The 26,957-nt window shown below is 38.2% G+C and overlaps 1 protein-coding gene across 1 annotated transcript in view; it reads right to left on the bottom strand.

Annotated features, from left to right (window-relative positions):
* The window catches only part of LOC150089310 (arrestin domain-containing protein 4-like), an 85,242-nt gene extending 58,503 nt beyond the window's left edge, over positions 1-26,739 (bottom strand). Inside the window, exon 1 of the mRNA XM_090388984.1 lies at positions 26,351-26,739. Coding sequence (XP_090245110.1) covers positions 26,351-26,471 — 121 coding nt within the window. The 5' untranslated portion in view covers positions 26,472-26,739. The remainder of the gene's footprint in view (positions 1-26,350) is intronic.
* Between the last annotated feature and the right edge of the window lie 218 nt (positions 26,740-26,957).

Below are 26,957 nucleotides of genomic sequence, written 5' to 3'. Positions count from 1 at the left end.
TTGCAGACATTCACAACAAGGTCTGCAGATCAAGATGGCTTGTCAAACAACACCTCCATGTCACACAGCTTGAGTACACGCCCATAATACATATACCGGTTCTGCAGCCAGTCATCACCTACGGTTCAGAAATCTGGGCGTCAGCAACGAAAACTAAGCTAAAAACCATTCCATCCGATCAGTACTGGCTTCTTCGGTGGGTCCACTTCAAGCATAAACTGCCACCATTCACATATACTTCAGATATCACACATACTTCTAAATTACAGAAAAGTCTCCAAATGGATATTCACCCTCTGCTTGCTCGTGTCAATTAAAATGATAGCGGGTGAAATCAATACGCCAAGTTTTTCGCAGTTTTGTAATTGGAGGATACCCCCGAAACCCTTGAGCCCTCCCCTCTCTGCAGTCTGTGGCGTGGAGGCTCAGGATAGGGGACAGATTCCTGCCCATGGAGATACTCCACAACGTTCAGGAGATGGATGTGGACTACAAAAAGTTCATAGAGGACAAATCCTACAGAAGACGCATCATCAGGGAACAGCTTTCGTCTTCAGCCGAGTGACTGCCATCGTCTTTTCATCGCTTTTCATGTTCTTTCATTTCCCATGTTAATATCAATTTTATATGTAAACTATGTAGTTATACGTTTTATGTAATTTTTCTTGTATTAGTTATTTCATGTTAAACCCCTAGCATTGTCGCTGTTATGGGTATTATTGCATCAGACAATCATGTAACCATTCACTGCCTGCAATAAAGATATTAATAACCTGAATCGCCATGTAGTGACGCCATCGAGACTCTTGAACTTAGAAATTTGAACAGTCGCCTCGTGCAATGACGAAATATACAAATGGGATTCATCCACGCTAAAGGAAATAAATGCACAGTGCGTCGTTCTCCGTTACGTGATCTTCCAGGCTTTGGACATCGAAATAGCACAGCTTGTTTTGAATCACCGTTGTATTTTAAACTGAAGCCATTGAAAGGGCGACAGGATCTTCTCTGCATTCCAACAGGCGCAGGAGAGGAAGCAGAATTCGATCTTAGGAAAGTTTTGACGTTAAAAATGTTTTTGCTGGCGTTATTCCAAAAATTTTGTAACGAAAAACCGTCATGTGAGAAGCGTTACGAAAGTGACTTGTATGATGGCATCAATAATGTACCTTCTACTGGACCAAATTTAATGAAATTTTGCACAGAGCTTCATCTTAGCTCTATACTAGAGGAAAAACTTCCAAACCTCTGGAAATTGCAGTAGTTTTTCCAGGATAGTGGAAAATACGAACGTGTGATCAAGGAAATTTTCTCACGTAATAAACGGTATAGCATATCGTTGGAAAGCTAAGGAATTTAGAAACAGAAATATTAAGGTTTTAAGATACAAAAAAAAAAAAAAAATCTTTCGGAAACGGAAATGTGTTAATTCGAAAACGCATCTTGTTTCAAGTCACCTAGTGTTTACAGACTGAATGTAATTTTTTTCTTTACAATTAAACTGCGAGGCTCGAAAAGAGTTGTGCACATTTATGAAAACATTTATCTTTCGATAAATTTTATCTTTCGATATCATTTATCTTTCGATAAATACAACACGTAATGGAACAACTGTAGATGGTGTATTTAGTCGTGAACTCATCAATGTAAAAATTATATATCCTACTTGATTCATCACAGACCAATACTTTCAGTAATCGATATGTAATTATTATTAATAAAATAAAAGCATTGTTATATTATTATCCATGAATTTTATTAATATCTTAAAATTAAAACGTTTTTAACGCCTGCCGATGACACTTAAATGTAAAATGCGTTAAATATGCTAGCATTAGGTACCTGCTACAGATTTATTTATTATTATTATTTTTTTTTTTTTACTTTTAAAAAATACTGAAAAGACTAGTATTTTCCTTCATTGATAGTTTCCTTCAGTTGCATTAATCACAATCACTAACCGCTGGCAACTTGCCGTGATGGGAATAAAGATTATTGACTAACGGAATATCACACTTTGTGCGTTTGGTTTTTGAGGTTAAAAAAAGCATAATTTACAATTACGCTTTTAGAACTACGCTATTGCGTATATTCTGAAAGTAACGTAGTTACAATAACTGTTTCATTTATAACTAACTAAACAGAGTCGAGTTCAGATTTCTCTCGTTTCCCCGCAACTTTTCTTGTATGACAACTACATCTGTTGTTCTACCAGCCTTGCTGCCAAAGGAGGTATTTAATAACAGGCATTTCGCTTTGTTACTGGCAAAGTCCTCGAGAAAGTAATAATGAAAACACTCAAAAATTTAGTAGGCGGTTTTCTTCCCACGCTGTTTAAGGGTGTGGTTATTAACCTACGTTACTATGCGCGCCTTCGGACAGATGTCCGCCTCAACTTCTCACGGAGCTCATCCATCGCTGTCGGCGTGGCTCACGACATCCTTTCTAGGATGTGGGCATTAACGAGTAAGGGTGGTCAAGGACTAAGAGGGAGCGCGTCTCGCAGCTTTAAAATGTGCAGAAGATTGTGCGCCTGTCTCTAAGAGAAATCCGGTTAATGAGATGGGCACCGGAAAAGGAAAAAGTTGCCAAATCGTGCAACAATTTGGGGGTGGAGGATAACTAACCCCCTCAGTAACAATTCTTTACAGAGAAACATTGCCGTGATCTACGTGACATTGACATCTGGGGGTAAGTTATTTGTATGGGCTCAGACCTATTTTAAATAGGGAATGGAAAACAATGAAAGAGTGAGGGAATGAAGGACTGCAAAAATTTCGCGACACCTGTAGGTTAAGGAAGACTGGGTTGGAAGTCAAATAGGGATCTGCAGGGGGAGAATTTCATGTACTAGCAAACAATAGAAAAAGAAGAATTTTCGTACAGCAAAACTGATGTTTCTCCCTCCCGTTTCGCAGATACCTTTTTATGTGAGTTACACGTACGGTCAAATTGAGGAATTACAACAGTTAGGTTATCCTAGCAAGAATTCACTCCAATGACTTTTCTTTAAAAAAAAAAAAAATTGCGAATTTACCTTGCGATTCTGTAAATGTATTTTCTCTTTTTCTTAATTACAATCATAGCCCTTCCCTTTGAAGGTTCTATATTTTATAAACATTATCGTGATCCAATTTCTCAGACGAGTCAAATACTGGTATTTTATCTACTGCTGAAAATTATAACCTGCTGTTGATTTTCAACAGCAGGTTATAATTTTCAGCAGTAAATAAAATACCAGTATTTGACTCGTCTGAGTTTAACTGCTGTTGAAATTTTCAACAGCAGTTAAAAGATATAAGCATCAAGTTAAATGATGTTATCTTTTCCCGGGAATTTCAGTTCTGATCTTTGTGGTTCTTGCCTACAGACTGTCCTGGATAACCTGTGGGCAAAACAAGTTTTCTGTCATTCTCATAATCCAGTTTACAAAGTACAATTTTACAGGGGAGGAATGCCTTACCTGCGTAGCAGACATTATTAACCCAGTAAACTCTCGTTTTCCTTGGTTAACGCCAAGCAAACGTCTGCCTGTGTGTTCACCCATTTCTTTTCTATAAATCACATTTTTGTGTACTTGTTAAAAATAGAAATTCTCTTTTCGCTAGCAACACTTACTTGTTAACTTAATCATTGCGAAAAACGTGTCAAAGTTTCAGAAAAAAAAGTTACGCATTCTAAGAAATAATAACTTGGGATAACAGCTAAACGCAACCGGTAACTTTCAATTAGATGACACACTGCCCTGCTGATAACATAAGAATAAGATCTTACTTGAAATCATGTCAGAAAAATAACGAAACAACGACATCATTACTTTTATCTGGGGTTTCCTTCACTTTCAGTATTCCAACTTGAACTGAATCCAAAAATTATTACGTAGGTGGAATTGACGATATGTGCTGTGAATAAACTTTACACTCCCCCCCAATCCAAGGTCGGTTGGTTGTTTCGAATTAGCGCCCAAAAATTTAGAGCATGGGGCATTAATACACGCTGACTCTGAATTATGTATACACTCTTCAACTATTCATATCATTTATGAATCTAATAATACATTTATATATTTCATTTAACAGCTGAATTATGTGTCTGGCTTCTATTTAAAAGGAAAAAAACTCATTTAAAATGCTCAAAATGTTCTCTGACACGTATGCATAAATGATATGATATTTTTTTCAACACTCTTTGTATGGGGATACTTTCAGGTATTCTCATGCAAAGCAAAATTAAGGAACTTAGTTCTGAGACCATGAGGGTATTCAAAAGCACTCCCACTGCGATTTTCATGAAATTCCCTGCCCAGAGAGTCACTAACAGCAGTATGAAAATGTGAAGGTGCGCCCATCCTGTTGAAAAAACACCATTGCATCGGAGAACATTTCTGATATTGGATACTACATAATTCCTTAAAATTTCAAGATAACTTTTGAATTATTTAGGAAATCCGATAACCTTGCAAGAGAAGATACCCATCCTTATAGTTAGCCCTAGGAGGTTAACGTCTTTCTTCAAGGTGAGGTAAGCATATTTCTGGCCAAGTAAACACAGTTGTGACGATTCAAATGTCTATTAGTTTGAACATGGCTTCGTCTGGCCATACATATGAATCCTCATAAGCACAGATTCCAACATTTTTATGACAATACTACTCACAATTTGGTCATCTGGATCATCTTCCCGATTGACTGCAGTAATCGAGGTCTAAAGCTTAACACTCGACTACTAATTTGCAGTTCACGTGAACACTGTCATGTTGACTTCCGTGAGAAGTGTTCAAATTCATTCATGAGAGCTTCGACGTGTTCAATTACTTCTTGATATCCTTTTCCTCCCACATCATGTGTTATTGGTTGTGTTTTTTTTATTTATTGTATTAGGCAGTCTACCTGTCAAAGTTCATACGAACCAATTATATATTATTATAATTAATTAATTATATAAGAACTAATTATATAGGTACGTACTAATTATATTAGGGTCATCTAGAAAGTCACTTGAACTATACATGTGTATTGTGTCTGTAAATTTCGTGTATTCTCTGGTCGATCTGCCTGTTTTGCTGGACGAAAAACCCCACTTTTTCAGGGGGGGGGGGGGACACCTTGCCATCTACGCCTGAGACCGACTAACTCAACCAGGGAGTGAAAAAAAAAAAAAAAAAAAAAACACATAAACGTTCCTCTCGTCATCGCCGGGTTTGGAACCTGGATCTTTTCCACCCGGTGTGGAGAGGACGGCAATGATACCACTGTACTACACGCGCAGACGCCAGAGTTTGTACATAGTGGCATAGTGTTTTGTGGAAGGCGCCACCGGTGGTTTCCCACATTTGCACCATGGTACTTTGTGAAGAATTTACAGAATCTCTGTAAAAGCCAGAAAAAGTGCGGTGTCTGGTTTGTGACAGAGTTGTGCTGTGGTCTCTGGCTGCTTAGCCGCAAGGCCCCTAAGGGAACCCCCCACGTTGCCCGCCACCACCACTGGGAGGTGAGCCAGGCTGCCCATTATACTCTGGCTGGCCTCCGCCAGGGTTGCCTGAGCTTCCTGACGGAGACCAAAAAATAAAATAAAATATAATAAAAAAAATAAAAAATAAATAAAAATAATAAAATAGAATAAGTAAAAAAAGTAATAGATTAGATTCCTCAAATTTATTGCGCAGACGGCTTATTGTTAGATGAGCAGACGCCCTTGTTCCATATTGTCTTTTCCATGCACGCCGAACTTCTACGATATTTTCAAATTTCCAGTACCGCTTAAGAATCACCTTTCTGTCATCAAAACTTAATTGCGTGTTCTCCGTCATTTATATGGGTTTTCTTGTGTTTGATGCACAAGAATGCGTATTTTGTTGTTTTGATTGTGCTAACTAAAATGCTACGATGGGTAAATCAAAATTAGACATTAGCAGAGGTATATGATGCAAGAAAGCAAGTTTATACAGCATCAGCAAAAAAAAAAAAAAAAAACCTTCCCATTTTACCCATCCATTGGCTCCAAATGCTTGTCCACTTCTTCCTTGAATTCATTTAATTTATCAACTTCCACAACGACAGATAGAAGTTTGTTCCAGCAATCAACTACCCGCTGGCTAAAGGCAAATTTCCGCACATATATTCGACAACTGTCTTTCCTCAATTTTAGTTTATGTCCCCTCAATTTTGTAATCTGAGCAAGAGGAAAAATCCCAGCATTGAGCCTGCTCAATCCATTTAAGGCGTTATGCACCTCAATCAGATCACCTCGGAGGTGCCTAGTCTCCAGACGCGGCAATTTGCAGAACTTAAGCCTTTCTTGGTAAGATCGTCCCTTTATTTCCCTCACCAATCTTGTTGCACTTTTCTGTACTGACATTAAGCCTCATATACCTTCATCAATATCATTGATAAATGTACAAAACAACAATGGGCTCAACGCACAATTCTGGGGGATTCCACTAATTACATTAGTCCACAAAGAGCAATGTCCATTGATTACCACTCTGTCTTTTTCCACTCAACCGTCCTTTTATCCATTGTAGCAACTTGCCCTTAATGCCATACTGCTCCAATTTGTACAGTAGTCTTGCATCCGCAACAGTGTCAAAAGCTTTCCTGAAATCCAAATATATGATATAAAAATTATTTTTTGCATCCAGTTCCTTTGTGACCACATCATACTTTCCAATCAAATTGGTCAGACAAGACTTCCCCTTAACAAACCAATGCTGTGTGTGTGAATTATTACTGCAGCCTTGTCTAGATGATCCTGCAATGCTTCTTTAACCAGTGACTCTGTTATTTTCCCCAGAACAGAAGTTAAACTAACAGGTCTGTAATTACTCGTGTCACCCTTTGAATATTCCAGATTAGTGATAGTTGGGATCTTTAGACATTATGCCGTTTTTCTACTTCGCATGAATTACCTTCATGTGTTTGAAATAATGTTTTATTTAGACTTAAGTCTTTCTACTCTAGCAGCTCAAACTATTAAAGGTTATGTCTTTAGTAGCAGCTGAAGATATTCACCCTTTGAAATGTTTAATGCGAATATAAATTTGTTTTATTTTATGGAAAAAGTCAGGTGAATGCAGCTTTAATAGGATCTGAAGGCCTTTGTAGATTACTGAAAAGAAAAGCTTCTTATCAAAGTCTTCACGATAATTAGGAATTGTAAGGTAAAACCTGTTTTCAGAGAGAATTTCTTTGGGAAATGACGCCACCAAATTCCCCTTGGAAACACTCCCACATGGTGTATTATGTCTGTCATTGGAGGAGCTGACACTGCATGAAGGTGCGTTCGTGCCTCCTTCCACATGACTGAAGTTTTTTGTTCATTTCGTATATTTCATCCTGTAGACTTGGACTGACGACAGCGGAAGTCTAGAGGAGTACTTCCAAATCCAATCGAAAGCAGCGAAATTTTCAGAGGAATCAGTGAAGTCTAGTTTGTTTCGGAGTTTTGCCCATGTCTCCTACGCGCATAGCCATAACATTCAGTTCAAAATATAAACACGTCTCCTACTGTGCTACCACGTCTCACAAAAAAAAAAAATGTAAAATGAAATATCTATTTCTGTCAGAGACTACAGCTTTATCCTATGGTTCCAATATTATCAACTCTTTTTTTATGTATGAGATCTTAATTTTTTTGGTGGTTTTCTATTTTTTTTCACAAATTTTAACACTTGGTTCATGTACTTAACGCATATAGTTCTGGGTAACTAAAAGTTTTAAACTTTTTCCTCTACAAAACAGAAACACTGAATATGAGAACTGAATTACAGCAAAGAACGTAGGATGTGCCGAATCACCAATCCAATCAGCATTGAATTCTGATTTGATTCGGCATCCCACGATCTGTACACGCGTTTCGGTTGACTGTGGTTGAAACCTGCGGGGCTGATAAATATAGTGACCTTGTATGCTCTATCATGTGAACCTCTGCGGACAACAGAGTATAAGTAGAATATTTATTTATTTATTAAAGATTCCTTTTAGGATGAATAAATGTCCCCGTTTTTTCGAAACTTTAAAACGTAATGGTTTACGCGGCAGTGTTTATCTCCATTTTGTAGGAATTCGTTTTCAAACTCAAACTAGATCTTTATAAAAAGCATTCGCATTTCCAGTGCTGAAATACCACTCATGAGTGTAAGTTCACTAAGATCTAAGAAAATAAGGATGACAACTAGGCATATTTTCTTCCTTCTCTTCCATCTATAAATGGTAATAACGTGCAGATTTTGAGTGCGCCCACTGTGTGCCATCCTGCTGAGCACCCTCCTGCGGACTAAAAAGGCGTAATTCCACGTGAGTAGCCAATCTGTGGCGGACAATATGCCTTGCACTCCATAGATCTTGCTCGAGGATGCAATTTTATTTTCGTTACAAGTTCGTCGAACTTTAATTTTAGGAATTTTGTTTTTAGAGACTAACGTACAAGTTATTGACACTCATAAACTTGCTGGTTAAGTTTATAACTAGCGATCGATCGAGAATTAAAACTTTTCAAAGAACTGAAAGCATTGGCTCTTGCAGAAGAGAAGTCGCCGAAATTTATTATAAAATTTTTCGAATCGCCATTAAATGAAGCGTTCTTCCATGTTGTGCACAGTGTGGTTGGCATATTCCATAAGCAATTACTAAAAACTGCAGAATAGATCGTTCATCGGACGATCGAAATGCTTAAATTATATATTGAAATAAAAATTCCCTTCAGTGCTTGTGAATTTTTAAATCAGAGTGAATAAACGAAATCATCTAAAGACTGAATGCTTGATATGTATGAAACGACTTCCGAATATCTACACTGAACCATTCAATTAATTCAAATTAACAAAAATTTATCATTTGGTCAGTTTTATTTGCTTAAAATTTTCATTTCAGAAGAATTAAAAGAGAATGAGAACGCGAAGTGACTTTCCCCCCTTTTTTTGCCATTTAGACATATAATGGAAATGTTGATAGAATATTTTTGGAAATTTATCAACCATTATCCAAACTTATTAAAATTGGCCACACTGGTATCGAATTTTCAAATTATATTTGGGAAAAATCTATAATTCATTTAAAAAAACTCTGTAATTTATTATCTACTCTCAGTCACATCTACTCAAAGAATATAGTTTTACACGCTATATTAATTAAAGTTTGTGTTCAGAATGCTACCTCGTCCCGCCAATGTTCATTCGTTAGACAGACGAAACCATCTGGATGTAAAAACCGTTAATGTCATTATATTTATGTAAATTTAATACAGATTCAATGTGCAAAGGTTTTCCTAATCATATATTTATCAATATATGATTAGGAAACAAAAAAAGTTCAATGAAAGGTCTTGGTTCTTATTTATTTTATTGTAATTATTCCTCAGATATATTAATGTAATTATTTTATCCTACTTCAAGCCATATTTGCTCTTCTAAATTAGTAAATATTGAAAGTTCAAGTTTAACAAATTAATAAATACTGTAGTTCTGTTTCCTTTTGATAGCACATATTACGTAAACAGTGAAGTTCTCATATTGTCTATTGCCTATATGAGATATATCTGCTGATTCTGGATATATTCTTCCACCGCCAGTATGGAACTTAGCTGCTGACGCAGATAGCGTCCTACTACAGCGTGGGATACTTGCAGAACTCCCAAACCGGGGGGGGGAGTGGAATTTCTGATGGAGTCGGTTCCGCTTCTTGATACTGGAGTGAGATACATAACTTGCTAACACTATGGCCCTATTGGGAGATAATAGGCTCGCTCTCTCTCTTTATCTATCTATCTATCTATTCTGCCGCTATCTTCCTTACTAACATCTGCCCGGGATTGGGATGCAGAGGGTAGCCTCCTAATTTCTTCTGCTTTTACTTTGTTTCCACCCAATATCTTTTCTGCCCATGTCTAGAGAAACAGGAATATGGGGATGACTCTAGCCCGCATCCCTGTCCTTTGCAACAAGGAAGCCACCTCCCAATTGATCGTGGCTTTCGGGTTGCAAGAGCCCAGTCACACAACTCAAGTGCTTAAATAAATTACAATAAACGCGTCTGGTTTAACAGAGTACTGCTTCTCCCCAAAGATTATGCGGAAGTGAGGGAAACCTCGGAATCCGTTTAGACAAAAAGGCACAAGGTCTTTCCCCCACCTCCGAAATTTAACCTTGAAATTCTTTTGTTCTCCTTCCCCGATGTATCCATTACTTTGACCATAGTGTACTATTTTTCATTGATCGATCATATGTTATGTCTATAAAATTGTGTTTACAGCCCAATTTGCATTATGTGCGAGTTTAAAAACGCAGAATGGCCCACGGAACAAACCTCACTCCCTCCATCTGCGATATCAATCTGAATGGAAAATATTTCGTAATTACCTGACTATTGCAGCAAGACGATAAAAGATTACACAAATAGCAAGAGGGGTTATAATTTTTGCTCAGTGATTATTTGGGCAGCGTGTCATTCTCAGTCTGTTTAGAAACGTCCAGATCCCGTTTTACATTTTAGTGGCGTGAGGAATAGAGTGAAGCACTTTCAAGCGGGGCAGAGATGCAAGGTTTTCCCCGTTTCATCATCCTACTGTATCACACAAAATAACACCTTGTAGAATGGCGCCTCAGTAGCCAGGTGGGCAGGAGCAGCACTGCGTAGCACACGCTTCTTGATTAGACCGGGGTTCGAGTCCGTGACCACCAAATACGGAGGATACGGAAAGGTCAGAGAATGAACACGGCATATCCCCGGAGCAATATGGCCTTAGTTGCTAATGCTCCTAAAAACCAAATAACAAACAAACAAACCTTGTAGAAATCCCTTGTACACCGATGAGCCAAAACATTATGACCAGCGAGTCGTTATACAAATCGAAGCAACTGCAGGTGAACTACGGCGCATGCGTGAGTCGGGACAAGCATAAAAAACCATCTGATACTGAGCTCTGTTAATCAGTGTTACTCTTGTCCTTTCCTTCAGATGGGAAAAGCAGCAGACTTAGCGAGTTTGACAAAGGACAAATTGTAATGGCCAGACGACTGGGTCAGAGCATATCCGAAACGGCACGGCTGGTGGAGTGCTCATGGTCAGCCGTGGGTAGTACCTACCAAAAGTGGTCCGAGGAGGAAAAAACCCACGAACCTCTGGCGAGGTGTTGGACGACCACGGCTTATCGATGCTTGAGGTGAGCGAAGGCACTCCCGGATAGTACGTGGCAACAGAAGGGCGACTGGGCGCAACTAGCCGGTAATTGGAATGCTGGTGACGGGAGTTAATATGTCACAACACACAGTACATCGAACCCTGCTGAAAATGGGGCTGTGTAGCCACAGGCCACTCTGAATGCCCATGCTAACCACAGTACACCGGCTACAGCGCCTACTACAATGGGTACGCGAGCATCGAAACTGGACCTTGAGTGATTGAAAGAAGGTCGTGAAACATGAATCATGTTTCCTGTTGCATCATGTGGACGGCTGGGTACGTGTGCGTCGTTTACCTGGGGAAGTGATGGCGCCTAGATGCATAGTGGGACGAAAACAAGCCGGTGGCGGCGATGTCATGTTTTGGGCAATGTTCTGCTGGGATACCCTGGGTCCAGTCATCCATGTGGCACTCTGACGTCTTCCACCTGGACATGTGTTTTTGTAAAGTGCAGCTCCTAGAACGTTAGTTCAACACCGCCTCGTATCTCTGTGAAGAACAGAATTACTACAAATGGGCCAGATATGTATGTGACGCAGGTTTGTGTGTGTGTGTGTGTTCTGTTGTTGCTGGCTGCACTTAGCTACCCAGAAGCATCAATCACCTGAAGAGATGATTCTGGGTACTAGTCCACACCACGGGAAGGTGGGCCAATTCCATAGTGCTCGTACTGTCTCAATTCGAGACTCTGACCCACCTGATGTTGCCAAAAGGTGAGCCAGATTGAAGTCTACCACCTACCTAAACATCATTGCTAACCAGGTGCACCTTTCATGCCAACGGTCTTCCCCTCTGGCGGTGCCGTCTTTCAGCAGGATAATGTGCTGTGCCATACCGCCCGTATTGCTCGAGACTGGTTCGCGGAACATGAGGAAGACTTCCAGGTATTGCCCAGACATCAATCCCATAGAGCATCTGTGGTTTGTGTTGAAATAGCAACTCCGATCTGTGGCGCCTCAATTTACAGGAGTTAAAGGATCTGCTGGTTACGTGTTGGTACCGGATTCTACAAGACACATTTAGAAATATTGTAACGTCCATGCCTCGCCGGGTACGAGTGGTTTTGGCTGCACGTGGAGGACCAACATCATATTCGGTAGTGGTCATAATTTTTTGGCTCATCGGTGTATAAGGCAATTATAAGACCTCAAGCGTGGAATCCTGTGTGAAGTATGGAGACTGTACCTTAAAAAAGACGAGCTTCTTGAAAGGGTCGAAAAACGGGCAACCCGCTTGATGAGATCTGGAGGGGAAAAAAAGTACTCGCATGAGAAAAGATTTTGAATCTGGTTGCAAAGCTTTGTAGCCCATGTAGAGCTGTGTAGATCTCGATAGAACCTGACTGAAATCTATACGGCTCTTGGAGAATGCGGGTAGTAAAATGAATGAAGGCGAAATTTTCATTGTTATGATTCCAGATCTACTAGGGCCCATAAATTCAAATTACAGGAAGGGAGTTTAGACTGACTTGTAAAAATTTCTCTTTACCAGCGATTGCGAGTTATTAATTCCTGGAATGTTAAGTTATTTCCGAGTGTATTTGAGGCTGATAGCCTGAGGAAATTCTAAGGTCAGCTGGGTTGTTACCTACGTGAGGAGGGAAATTCATGGGTTTTCTATTTATTATTATTTTTATCTTTTGTATAGTACAGAAAAAGCATGTGACTTCTTTACACTGTATGGCTAATACCAATGCGTCTTCGTTTGAGTTGCCTTAGAGAAGCAGTTCAATCCAACCTCATTTCTTCTCCGATTAAACTTCATTTTTGAATTGTAGCGGGGTTATTTCAACTAACTTTTCCAACCAAGAAAAGATTTTAGTAAATATACCTAAGCTAGGTGAATCTCTGCTTTCAAGTTACATGCCACGCTCATAAGACGGCAGAAGAGCTTGGCACAAACGAATGACAGCGTAATTTACGACACACTTAAAGGTAAGCAAGCTTCATTTTCATTAAGATTTACAAACTAAGGAACTAATTAACATGCCAGGATAATCATAATCTATGTAGCGTCGGCAGAACAGATGTTCTTACTTCTATTGAATACGTGGCAAGGCCTACACTGTGTTGGTCTATGATAAGGACACCAGCGCTATCAGAACCTGTCGCTATACTGTTTCTCTCGGTACATTCTATGTAACCTCTTGTTAAACGCCGCCAACAAAAGAACAACAACAGCGTTCATGTATGCAAGGGAGAAACTCATGATCATCTTAGGAAGCGAGGGGCGATTTTACTGGCGATGAAAAGAATAAGGTAGTCACGGGGTCACTCTGATTGCGTGAACAGAGTTCGTTGCATCCTTTATAATTTATAGACGCTTCTGTCTTGACTCGGGAAGATAAATCGAAGGCTTAAGAACAAAAATGCAACAACAATCTCATGAGTTTTCATACAGAAACAATTATAATAATTAGATACACAATGGTATACTGTTAATATGGATTAGTCATTATATAAAGATAGAAAAGGAAAGAATAAATGTCTTTCACGAGCTTTTTTTCATAAAAAGCTGACTGTATACAACAAATATTATAATTCAGATGCATTCTGCGAACCATAACACTTAGCGACATCAATATTTCATTCACTTACTGATTATTCGTGTTAGTGAATGAAGCGCACAGTATGCATGCAATTTAAACAAGGGAAGACAGCATTACGGAAAAGCAAAGTACTTTTCTTTAATTATGAAGTACATCTAAGTTATTACGCATGATGAAAGGAGTTCGACAATTATAGAGTTCAGTGGCCTACCCAGAGGGGCTCTGAAATGCTGAACAATGTAATAAAGTTTTGATAAAGCATGGGAATTTCATTTTGGAAACATAAAAACGTACCACAGACAAAACGTTTGCTAAGAAACTTCTTCTTTGCCTCCAGCCTTACTTCCCTACACCGCGTGTCTCATTCGTGATTTAAAACCATCCTTACTGCGATCTATGAATGGCTGTAGCTACATATATATTCATATACACTGCACAAAACTAATTCTAATTAAAACAGGCATCCACGCACGAATTTAGAGGAAACACGAACCTTGACGTTTCACGAAGTAATTTGAATGTAATTCTGCATGCAGGCTCATTCATAGCATTTATGGAAACGTAAATGTGACTACATTTTAATTTATGGCTTCATCACGGATAGAAAATTTCATCATATCTGTAACATCTCACCTTCATACCCTTCAGTACAGTTGTGGAATGCATTATATTAGTGGCGCATTATTTTTCAAGATGCGGTGAGCTTTCCAGTGGCTTTGTGGTTAGTTGATGGCACTCATAATTCACAGCTCACAAACTGGTTGCAAAGATAGAACAGCAATGCACTTATTTCTGGGATCGTCTGAGAACTAACATTTTATGGTGATATCAGAATAATGCAGCATATTTCATCTAACGCATATCATTAGAAGGAAATTTGGAAATTCGATGTCGTCGTAAATAAAATTATTTATTTCCGATGACATAGCAATAAATGTGAGAGGGCAGATTACTTTCTAAGTATCTCTTACCTTCTTTCATTATAAATTTTTGCGTACTACTTGTTATACGTGAATAATAAACTTCAGTCAGTGAAGTTTGATGTGATGGCCAAGTTAGTTCTCTCTTACCTATTTGATTTCTTCCATTTAGCGCGCCGAATAATACCAATTCTCAATCCACGCTATTTTTAACCTTAGCAAGGTACGTTACTTGCTATTTCTTACAAAAACCTTTTTCCCATTAACTCTTTCTCTGGCATTTTTGATTGAAAAAGAACTCTAAAATATGAAGTATCTTTCTTAACGATAATTGCTTATTTCTTTTATATTATTGTATGATTTCTCTTTCATACCAAACTCCAGCTCATTCAGTCAGTCATGTGCTTTCTTCCATTGCAGTCGTGGCTATGGTCCATCGCTGTTTTTCTCAATATGTAGAAAATGATTGGGTTTGAAACCAGTTTCGATGGGAGGAACCTTTAAGCCCTATTTTTTTGTATTATTAATTTTTTAACCATACCATGACCGAGCTAACACCTGTCTGAGAAAAAGTTGTATGGTTTTATTGTTCGAGTTCTTCATTCGGCAAAACAGGCTCGAGTTGTTCAGAATTTGTGCCGAGGCAGCCAAGACCATGACGCATCTCTGTGTCATGTATGTAGATCGTTTGTATATTGTAGTCGTTTTGAGCGCAGCGGACGAGGCAGCTACCTGGAAGTGTGCTTTCTCCTTTTCTCCAACTGATTATATCATATAAATCTAAACCATTAAATTCCCTAAATCTTGCGCCCGAGGCAGGTTCTTCAGTTGGTATATATTCGTCATGACTCAGATTAAGGGATGAAAAACGATGTAACCCTCTCCTTAAGAGAGAGAGAGATCGACTAACTTTTTTACCGTGCAGAGAAGCCCATAAGTTCCTTTTGTCTTGACAATGTATTTTATCTCCCAGCTTCGGTCAGAAATAGGTAATAGGCATCACGCAGCAGAATAGTGCAATTTACAGACACGACATGCTGACGCCCCATGGCCTTAGTCTCCTCGACGCGAATTTTAAACAACGCAATAAGCAAGTAAGGACAAAACATTGTGCAATATGTTATGCAATAAAAAACAAGGAGACAATTGTCAATAAGTCGTACTCTGAAATCGGACAATACTTTGTCACCAAAGTTTCCAGATTTGAGAGGGTTTTTTCTATTTTTATTTCTTTTTTTAATTCCTTTTTATTTTTTTTTAAACTTTTCTGACTGTAACAGTGATACTGCACAATAAATATCAGGAAAAAAAAAAAAACATTTTCTGTGCTAGATTAAGAAGAAAAGAAAATACCGTAGCAGCGACGATTTATTTATTAATTTAAAAGAGAAAAAAAAAATAATAATTACATGGCAATATAATTGTATGCGGAATTTTGTTTATACTCTGGCACGGCCACGTAAATCAGAGGAGTTTGCAACTAATCATTTTGAGAAGAACAATCATTAACGTATTTAGCAGTCATGTGCGTTCTACCACGGTCAACTCAAACGCTTGTGCTAATATATTCGTTCACTGACCAATCTGATTCATCAGGACTGGCGATATAAAGCTGTTAACGGAAATACAGCCAACAGAGGAGTGATCACAACGGAAATCAGTAACAAGATCATAGCTCTCTCTAACTATCTCAACCATTTCTATCTTAAATTGAACCCCCAAAAATCCGTAATTATGGTTTTCTCTCCGACGCAGTCTCCCACACTCATACAACCCTCACTGGAGGGCGCAGTCATTCCAAGTGTTGTTAAACACAAAGATCTAGGTGTAACTTTCGACCCAAAGCTTAGGTTCAACTGTCACATCGATTCTGTTCTACGCAAGATAAGCCGAATACGTTGGAATGCCCGTCAACATTTCCTTCATATTACGGATTCAAAAACTACAATAAGATATCTGCAAACCGCTGTGTACTCCACTGTTCTGTATGCCTCTGAAATATGGGCCTCTGCGGCACCTTCTCTCATGAAACCTATCCTCTGTTGGGAGGGATCCTTCCTTCCCAACAGAGGACCATCAGCATGAGCGATCAACTTCAAATCCCACAGCTGCCTCAAATAATCCACATGAGGAGAACTGAGACCACTGTCAAAATACTGGTTGGCAAGCTCAACTCTCCTGACTTCTGGGACATATGCCAGTAGCATGTGCCGCTTCCTTCCCTAAGAGCCACTCCTCTTCTTCAGCTACAGCGAGACACGCTGAAGATCGGCGACCGATTTCTACCTGGCCAAGTACTTCCCACAATATAAGCTCTGCTAATGATCGGAATCGACCTCCAGAATTTCGCTTCGGATCGCAATTACAGGCGTTAGCTGGCCGAACTTGTTCCGCTATTGTACGGCCCCTGATGTCGACTCTCAAACTGATATTCCCGCCTATCTGAGGCGCAGAATGGCACGTCGCATGTACACTGACGAACTATTTCACAGGAAAAAGCGAAACTGTATACAGACCGACTTAATGTACGCCTGTGAAATGTGCTGACTAATGAGCATACATGTGCGTTGTAATTACTTTGTACAAATGTAAAAACCATTGTGTACTGTCCGCCTCAGAACTTGTATATACTTCTAGCTATATGTTTGGATATTCATTGATCTATAACATGCCACGTTTTAATTCAGTTTAATGCCATGTTTTAATTCTGATCTATTTGTGATGCACGTTTTTATGTTACCCCATAACCTTGTCAAGCCCTGACCTCCTGGCTGTGGCGGGCACGTATTGTATCGTTGCTGTATATGAACGATTATGTAATATGGTTACCACGTACGCAATATAGTACAATAAAGATTCTTCCTCCTCCTTCTTCGTCATTTTCATTCGTTTTACTTTCAAAAAAGTATCATCTGACAGCTAGAAAAAGTTCGCAAGATCGAGCTTTGAGTTAAAACTGAATTTGAGACGAGAAAAAAAAATATTCATTCGTAACGTCTCAAGTTTGTGAATCAGGAGATTACTATAACAGCAGACAGAAAACCGTGTGCACGTATTTTATTCATAAATTTTTGAATATCAACGATCTCTAGCATTAGTTAGCCTAACCAGTTAATATAATAGTATGTAGAAAAGACAGAACTATTTTACGATTCCTTCAAATTATTACTCTAAAAAGTAACACAGATATTCTTTAGGAATAAACGGGAAATGTATATTATTTATTTATAGCAAGTAAGGTGCTTTCTTGTTTAAAATGTTCCTTCCGTTGATACTGCATTTACCTGTGAAATAACCATCGAGATTAGGCTGCCATTCTTTCGGTTCTACATTTCCTGACGCATCCGTATCTATGGCTATAATGCACCAAATAGCAATTTTCCTCTGAAGATAGTATATAATAGTGATAAAAACAATTTTTATTACTTTGAGAAATCATAACAGCTGAAAATTTTCATCTGCGATCGTCTTGGAACAAGAGAAAATGTTCCAAAATATCCCTCTATTTTGAATAAATTTAAATAAGTAAACAAAACACCTTGGAGGCAACGCAAAATTGGCATGCAACCATCTTCCATGGCAATTAGTACAACCTTCACTCATTTGGAGAAATGCGCAATCGAAGTTCATCGGAGACCGGAGGAAATTCTTAAAAGGCCTCTTGAATCGGAACTGTAGTTAGCCGATTTCTGGTGGAGGAGTTGGGTTCAACGAGTTATACGATATTGCGAATTTCTCAGCCAACACAACATGCAAATCGGCCCTTGTACACATAGGTATCAACACATAAAAGAATTTCAGACAATACCATAAGAACTGGCGCAATATGATCGATATGATGCGCCAAGAAAATACCCAAAACACAATAACTATTACAATCCCCGCCTTCTCGGACAAAGAAAATGAACAGTACTATGTATATTTTCTTAGGACGTCTTCAGAAACTGATTGCTATTGATCATGATTCAACAAGGAAGGGAGAGGTATTTTTTCCTTGTGAAAGTAGCAGATAATTTATTCAACGTTAAAACGATGATGACAATGTCTTATCACTGCCTTCACATTCTCAATAAATTGTTTCAACCTGATAGCGCGCATACGAGACAGATTTTTATAACCTTGCAAAAAATTGAAAACGCAGCAGTAGCACGTCAACTGCTTTGTAACAGTTTCTTCGTGATCAAGCGGTTGAAAAACGCTGCTGTATTCCGGTCCTCATGTCAACCTCCGCATACTATAATAAGCATATTATTCATCGGTGTGATAGTCCAACCGATAGAAGAATTCTTTATTGCATGGGTGAAAGGATGAGTATTCTTTCCAGCAGATGGATGGAAGTTTGAAAGTGTAATTATAATACGTTGTCAATACACTCTATGGGACTAAAATTTTGACTTATGTAAAGACTGGTCCATTTGCTCGTTTGCGTCATCTTTAAAAAACCCCACTGGACTGGAGGTCGAGCATCTTAACGCATTGACTAATCTTCCATGAAAAATATGCACCAGGATGCTCACGTAAAGAGTGATACTTACTCACACTACTGGCCACTGTTCCTAAACGGATTCCTTTAAGAGAATGTTAGTAGGACGGTATTATGTATCAGATGCTCTCCAGATTTGCCAGCCTTAGAACTAGAATTCATAAGTGGACAGCATGCTCACACACTCACTGCGTTCTGTGGACGGCACATTCCCTGAATCTTTCTGCACACAGCTTCACGTAAATGGAGTGTTATAGTTGTGCGAAATGGTAATTAAAAAAAAAAGTCCCTGAAAGTAAATTCCCATACTTTTCTTTACTTAAATGGACTTATTTAAACTAGAATTAAAGTTAGTCAAAACCGTCCTCTCCTCTCCCCCTTTTTTAGCAGATCTTAACCACTTTATAATACTCGCAGAGTGCAGCTAATGTAGCCCAGGATCTTTATACTGAAATGCATGCACTGCTATTTTTACATCTCGGAACCGTTGTATAGGCGTACAAAAGCATCCAACTGTAAACTTGTACAGCAAACAAAGGCCGCAGAAACATCACTAATGACAGCTCTAGCCTATCAAGGTTTGCAAAGCCAACCGCGTGGCGCACTCATCGCTTTCTTGAAAACAAAGCATTTTGGGTCCCAAGAATAACGGGGTCAGTAAGGTGCGAGGTTGTAGGTCGTGATTTGAACGTCAAAACCGGACTATCATTTATGTTGGCTTCAAAGTAGGACAAACGCTCTCCCGTGCGTAGCATTCTTCGGATGCACGTGCAGGACTTTTTCCATAAGTGGGACACGTCAAGTCATTTTTAGCAGATCTTACGTCACCCGACAAGAGATGGAGGGTACAAATAAACCTCACCCTTTCACGCATGGATGTTAGTGACGGGAATTCCAGCAGTCACAGAATTTGGGACTTGAAGGGGAGGAAGTAGAAGTCTCTGGTTTTTTAGCAACCAGCATTTCAAAGAGAACCACACTTAGAGATTAAAGGAGATGTACATACGTGTATAAAGTGCATAAAACTGCGATCTATAAGAAACTGCTGTAGCCCTAAAAATATAGTACAGGACATTCAAAAAAAAAAAAAAGATGATAAACTGAGTACTCTTTAAAACAGCAGAACCCATGCTACAGTGGTTCACAGATACAGAGGGCCTCTGCTTTACACGATTCCTATTAACACGTTTTTTGAATTAGCACGGTTTATAAATTGTTCCCAAATTTCACTTAACACGGTCGTTTCCAGATAGTTGTTCAATAACATCGATAAGCAACATGCGTATGAAAACGAGGACGAAAGTGCACCAAAGAAGGAGGAGATTACTTTAAAGGAATTCCAAGAATTTTTTTTCGCACTGCTGAAACAATTCTTGGAATTGAAAAACAAACGAACTTACATATTTGTGACGTTTTTGATGGAGACAGAACGAACCACTTTAGGAAGGGATAATTTAAAATGCGAGATCAACCGAACCGATACCGTCTGGGATTATTTCTTTTCTTCAGTGTCTAGATAGGAATCATCCTTAGAGAGAATGGAGAAAACCGAAAAGTAGCCTATACGTTTTAAAACCTGGACCATTTTTTTAACCTTGCTCATACAAGAAATTGGGTGATTGAGGGGAAAATTTGAGCAAAGTAACTTGTAAATATCTTTTCAATAAGAAAAGTGAGATCTTTGCAAGTCTTAAATAAGGGAGTCCCCGCCTTATAAATTATTCAACTCATTGCACCGAATAAAAGTTAGTTCGGGATGTCAAGAACACAATCTGACAAAGTAGTTCATGTCTTATTCTCTCAGACCGGATTAAATAAGGAATGTACTATTATCTTCATTTTTGCAACTAACTGTCCTGCTGCTGTTCTCAAGAAAAAAACAACTTTAAAAGTTATCGTTTCAATTCGGACGCCGAAACCGAAATCATGATCGAAATAATTTCTTGAAGGAATATACAGATTAGTGAAAGGTGATCAATTCTTTTTTTGAAATACTTTTTTAAAGGCTTGGACGTATTTTAAATGAACAATCCTTGTATACAAAAAAGAATTTAAAATATGAAAAAAGTTTCCGTACAACTCAGAAAACCAGACTCCAATTTGAAAACTGCACCAAGATGCCACGCTGTATCGAAATCACTGTATCGATCCGAACTATGTAACGAAACTGTTCAACCATTCTGTTTTTCTTTATCCTAACAGCTGGGCTAAAATCAGCTGTTAAGTCACATGATATACTTGAAGGTCATTCTTTGTGCTCCTTGTTAGGTAACTATGCAACACTCGGAGTGAACCTTGATTGCATACAACTAACGGAAATGGTTTTCTTTTATCATGTTAACCTTCCCTCCCCTTCCCCCTCCATATGGACAAGAGCCAAAGAAATGCAACAAGTTTGGAATATTAATAAATAAAAAAGTTCCTCCATGAACTCTTCTTCAACAGAACTGCCAAGGCACAAAAAAAAAAAATTATACAAAAGAATACAGAAATAGTCTTTGTTGTGGCACACACCCAAAACACAACCTGAGGAATCTTGTTTTTTAAAAGAATTTTGTCAATATTATTACACTATTGTCATTTGTCTACATCACGTGGGCATTGTATATGCATTGGAAAATAATTCACATCCCAATTATAAAATGTCCGACAGCCGAGTGTATTCAAATATATATATGACCAACAGAATAATTTTCAGCAAAGGAAAAAAGAAAGAATTAAATTCAAGAAATTCTTTCATATACATTACAGTATTTTTACCCTTCGAACCTTGAAGCTATCCGGGGATGCCTTTCACTCATGTGAATAAACTAAGTTTAATTATAATAATTTCCTTATACATAATTTCTAGCGACTTTCTGAAAAGTATAATCCTTGGAAAAACTGCTCTTTAAATACCTTTAAATCTTGAATTTGAATAAAGGACTTCTGCTCTTCCCGTTTATTGAACCAAGCAGCGCCTCATCCAGTTTGGTAATAACACTCGTACCAACGGTATTAGTACAGAAAATTTTATTCCACTAGCTTGATTTGCTTTCTCGGTGTTTATCACTTGATTTGCTTTCTCGGTGTTAAAGTACGTTTTCGCTCTCTTGAGGGAAATAGAAATGCATTGAAAGTTGTATTTTCTTAAAATGAATATAAACTATTCATTTGATGAAAAGAACGCTTTCGTATGGATGTTAACTACATGGAAATAAGCAATTTGTAAACTGAAGACAGTTTTGGAACAGCAATGACGTCACTAAGCCTCCGAAATCAAGGTTTCCACAAAGAATTTTTGCATTTAAATGCGCCTTCTCTTCAAACAGATTATATAGAGGTGGCAACTCTGGAGGTTTTACGAATAACAGAATATCTTTCTGATTTGCAAGTTTACGTTTCGTTTCTTTTAACAAGGCTTTCAAAACAAGTAGCGCCTAAAAACAGTACTATTTTTTTTTAGGAATTTCTTTTTTATTCTGAAATGGCCACAGAAAATGTGGTAGTTTCGTGGGATTTGTGAATCAACTATTTTCGGAAGAGTACACTGGTGTTTATTGTATTTGCACACGTGGGTGCCGATTTGCATGTTATGAGGAATGGAAAATCCGATTGCAAATTAAGCAGAGAAGGATTTAAATTCAGGTTGTTAATCCTTTTAAGGATTAAAAATCCTCTTTCCTCCGCTTGAAAAGGCTTGTTCAGTTGAGGCTAACTGTAGCCTCAATTGAACAGGCCTTTAAGAATTCCCCAGACTTCGAACTCGTCTTCTCCAAACAAGTGCTCACCACCTATCATTAGTACGAGGCAGTGTATCACTGTATGAAAAGTGAAGGACTGGGACAAGAAATCGGCCAGACATTTCAAATAAAACGTCCCAGCAGTGGCGAATGGCATGGATAATTAATTTATTTTTAGTTTTCAAGCAATGATAATTAGAATAAATTAACGAGAACTAATGCAGAGATAATCTCTTGCTCATCATTACTTCAACGGAAACAAACAAAGCTCAAGAGAAGGTTGTTGGAAACGTAACTGGAACGAGATTCAGAAAAATGAAAGCATAGCACAACGTTGTGTATAAAAACACTTGCTGTTTGATAAATGGTTAAAAAATAAAAAATCATTCACATAAAGTGAATAAACCACACGTGGATAATTAATATTTTACCTAACTTAATCCGGCGGACTGCTTGGGTAAGATTTAAAATATCGCTTTTAGTGTGGATTTTTTTTTTTTTTTTAAAGAATTCTAAACTTATTAACTATAGTACCATTTACCAGCAACCATTCTCAAATATCTTTCAGCAAAGTCAATTTTTTTTAAAATATTTTATTACCAAATTATTATTAATATAAATGTTCAGGGGTTACGTGAATAATTCTTGATTTACTCCGATCAAAACAGATTTATACATCAGATTCAAAATGATTATTATTAATAATGTACAAATTAAATCTAAATAACATCGATTAAAAGCGTGCATTAAAATATTACCATGAAGTGTTTACAATATATTGGTTAAAAGTTCTAAAAACATTCAGGAGCTTTCGCCACGTGAATAGCGTTTTTATCAACTGTTACACTTTCACGAGAACAGTAAGTATAAATATATTTAAAAAAAGAAGATTTAATTAGTAAATCCCCCCTTCAGGTGACTTTTTTTTTTATTTATATCTCTGATTATAATGCATTAGGGCTTATGCCTCAGGCTGCGAGAAAGTTAGGCTATGTACAAGTTAGTGCAAATGCATCATGTTAGTACACAGCCAATTCTAGATTAGCAAATTATTTGCAAAAGCGGCATCGTTTAAGTCATATCTCATATTGTGAATACTTTCACGACGAGTTGCCATGACATTGCACTACTTCGAATAAGTAACGCTTCACCTAAAGGAGAAGACTTGTTGTCCACTGAGAATAAGTAACAATATTCTTCTCCTTTAGATGAAGCGTTACTTATTCGAAGTAGTGCAATGTCATGGCAACTCGTTGTGAAAGTATTCACAATATGAGATATGACTTAAACGATACCGCTTTTGCAAATAATTTGCTAATCTAGAATTGGCTGTGTACTAATATGATGCATTTGCACTAACTTGTTATATCTCTGATTTAATATCACTTGGTTCAGAAACTTATCCATCCCACAACTGGTGCAACTCTAGTTTTTTGTACTTATAATATCCTAATTTACAATGTCAGTTAGTCATTTGTTCAATGCGCCAAGTATTTAAAAATTAACAAAATTGATTCGTTAAATAATCCTTAATACCATACTCGGTTAAGACAAATCACACTAAAAGCATCTTCGAAAAAGCATCTGCGGTAAAAACAAGATTATTAATATAATCATAACTCTTTACAAAAATAATCTATTTTTGTAAAGAGTGATGATTATTTTTTAAAAAATGAGGTATAATATTAGTTTGTGTTTTCCACTAGGGCCGGTTCAATGTCCCATTAGGACACCAGCACTACTGGAATTTGCCAATGGCTAGTCCGTTACTGGACTGAGATATTTAAGAATTTAATCGCAATGACAGATTATCTTTCTATCTGCTCTTGATGAACGTTGGCGGTCTGGAGATCTTTGTCATCAAAAATATGAAAAGCGGCGATTTGCTCTTATAAAGAGAAACGCATACTACAACAGGATCGAAGAGCATTCATAACAGCATTCCACACTTCAATATGTACCCTTATGACACAATTCGAAGCACGTAGACGTCGGCGTACGTAGAGGTTGATGATTTTAAAAGAGAGCACTACCGGCTTAAAATTAAACTTTCTAATTCAAAACTGGTTTACTGATATGGAGATAAACTCTAAAATGCTCAGCTATCCGATGAAGATAAGGAAAAGAATTTACTTCCTGAAAGGCAAGGAAGCAAATTCACAGGATTCCTTAACGGTGGCTTACTCTACTGATGATTTCGAAGGCAATTCCAAAAATAAATTCTCTTGTCTTCTCTAACGTGGTAATAACATATGTTAAGGTGCCGTTTAAAAAGTATAAAATAGAAATTCACAGAGCGTTAAAGCAGCGAAATATTTTCTTACACCCAGCTGAAGAGCACTTACCACTTCCTGCCCTCCTCCTCCCAATTCAAATAAAGAAATAAACACCTTCAAGCTATATTTTCTGTCCGGAAGAGATGTGCCTGATAAAGTTGATCAAAGCCATATTTTGAGTTTCTACGTGCGTGGTACTCATTCAGCGAGCCAGCTGGTGCTTCAAAGCAACTCTATCAGAATCGCGGCAATAATTTCACGTTGTCTCATTATGCCAAAACACTTTTGGTTCGCTTCGGGCATCTTAAGGTTTGTCCCAAATCAGGAGAAAAAAAAAAAAAGATAACAATAAATAAGTGACCTTAAGTATACTTGTGATTTTAAAATACAATGTGTGTAGATAAAAGTTGATAAAAGAAAGCGCGAAAACACCTCGTTAATAAGAAACCATAGTCAGTACATAAAAAGTAATCCGACCATAAGCAAAATCAAGGTAGTTTTTACGAAACTTCATGATGTTCAAAATTAATATTGATTTGTTCCCAGCACGATGATTTTGGGCTCTAATTGTAGTAAAAGGATTAAGTGTCTTTTGGATTCGCTATATTAGTATAACATATACGGGGATCTTGGTAAAATGCCATCTTAAGCTGCCGTTTCCTTAAAACTAAGATTGAGATAACAGCCTTAATTAAATATTTTTTTTATAAATCCAAAATTAACTTCTGCACGTTGTACGTATGTAAGATCATAAATTTTTGAAAAATAAGTGAATAAATTCATGATAAGGAAAGGTTCTGTTGTAGTCAGAAAAATAAATATGACGAAGCAATTAGTCTTGCATTTGATGGAACACTTTGGCATCAGTTTTGAGAGGAGGCAGTGGAGAAGTTATACAAACAGGAAATCTAACCCGATCGTGATGCAGCAATGAATCTCCGATGAAATCTGGTAAGGACCCAAACAGAATGTTTGGGTCCTTACCAGATTTCATCGGAGATTCATTGTTTGGGTCCTTACCAGATTTCATCTGGTAAGGACCCAAACAGAATGTTTGGGTCCTTACCAGATGCAGCAGCCGGTTAACTTCTTCAAGATATTACAACTTCTCAAGCGACCAGTAATAGATACGGGGAAAGTGAAAGTAACAACTGATAATTTAACATTTCATACTCGTTACCTCCCCCCCTCCTCTGCGCAATACCCGCTAGCGTACCAACTTACCTATAACAGCAGTATCCTCATCCAAGTCCACGAGCACTCTCCCTGTCAAGAATGAACCAGGAAAGTACAGCAGGCTTTCGTTATCCAGCAATATAAGGAATTTCTTTAGCTTTTTGGCCATCTTCACGGCTGTCCCCAGTTGCTTGACATCACTACACGATGGCAGAAGGAATAATGCAAAAACTCACACCTACAGGAATGTTATCCAACAGTCAGTAGTTGCGTGAACTCCGCCAACTGTGGTGAAGGAAAAGCGGTTCTACAGGTAAGTCAGCCGTCGCTACCTAAAATGGGTCTCTAATACTGCGTCATGCTTCTCTCTCACTTTGCTGCACCCCCAAGTTGTCTCGTGACGGCCTGCAGGCAGGAGTGGTCACCAACCGGTCTTGTCCCGCTACGTCAGCTGCCAGAGAAGGAAGTGGGAGTCCTTGGGAATGCTCCGTACCAACTCTGAGTTTCAGAGTGTGTCTAACGGACCTGTGTCGGTGGGTGGGCGTTCATTTTTTGTTGGAGACGGCATGCAATGCTCTTTCCTTCAGTGGCGTGTCGTAAGGTTCGGCTATTAAGAACTGCGATCCACAGAAAAACTTGTCTGCACACCTAATTG

Source organism: Mastigoproctus giganteus, chromosome 2 (assembly GCF_048544385.1).
Source record: "Mastigoproctus giganteus isolate SK-2022 chromosome 2, ASM4854438v1, whole genome shotgun sequence".
NCBI lineage: Eukaryota > Metazoa > Arthropoda > Arachnida > Uropygi > Thelyphonidae > Mastigoproctus > Mastigoproctus giganteus.
Note: the sequence above shows the minus strand (reverse complement) of the source record. Positions and strands in the feature narration are given on the sequence as shown.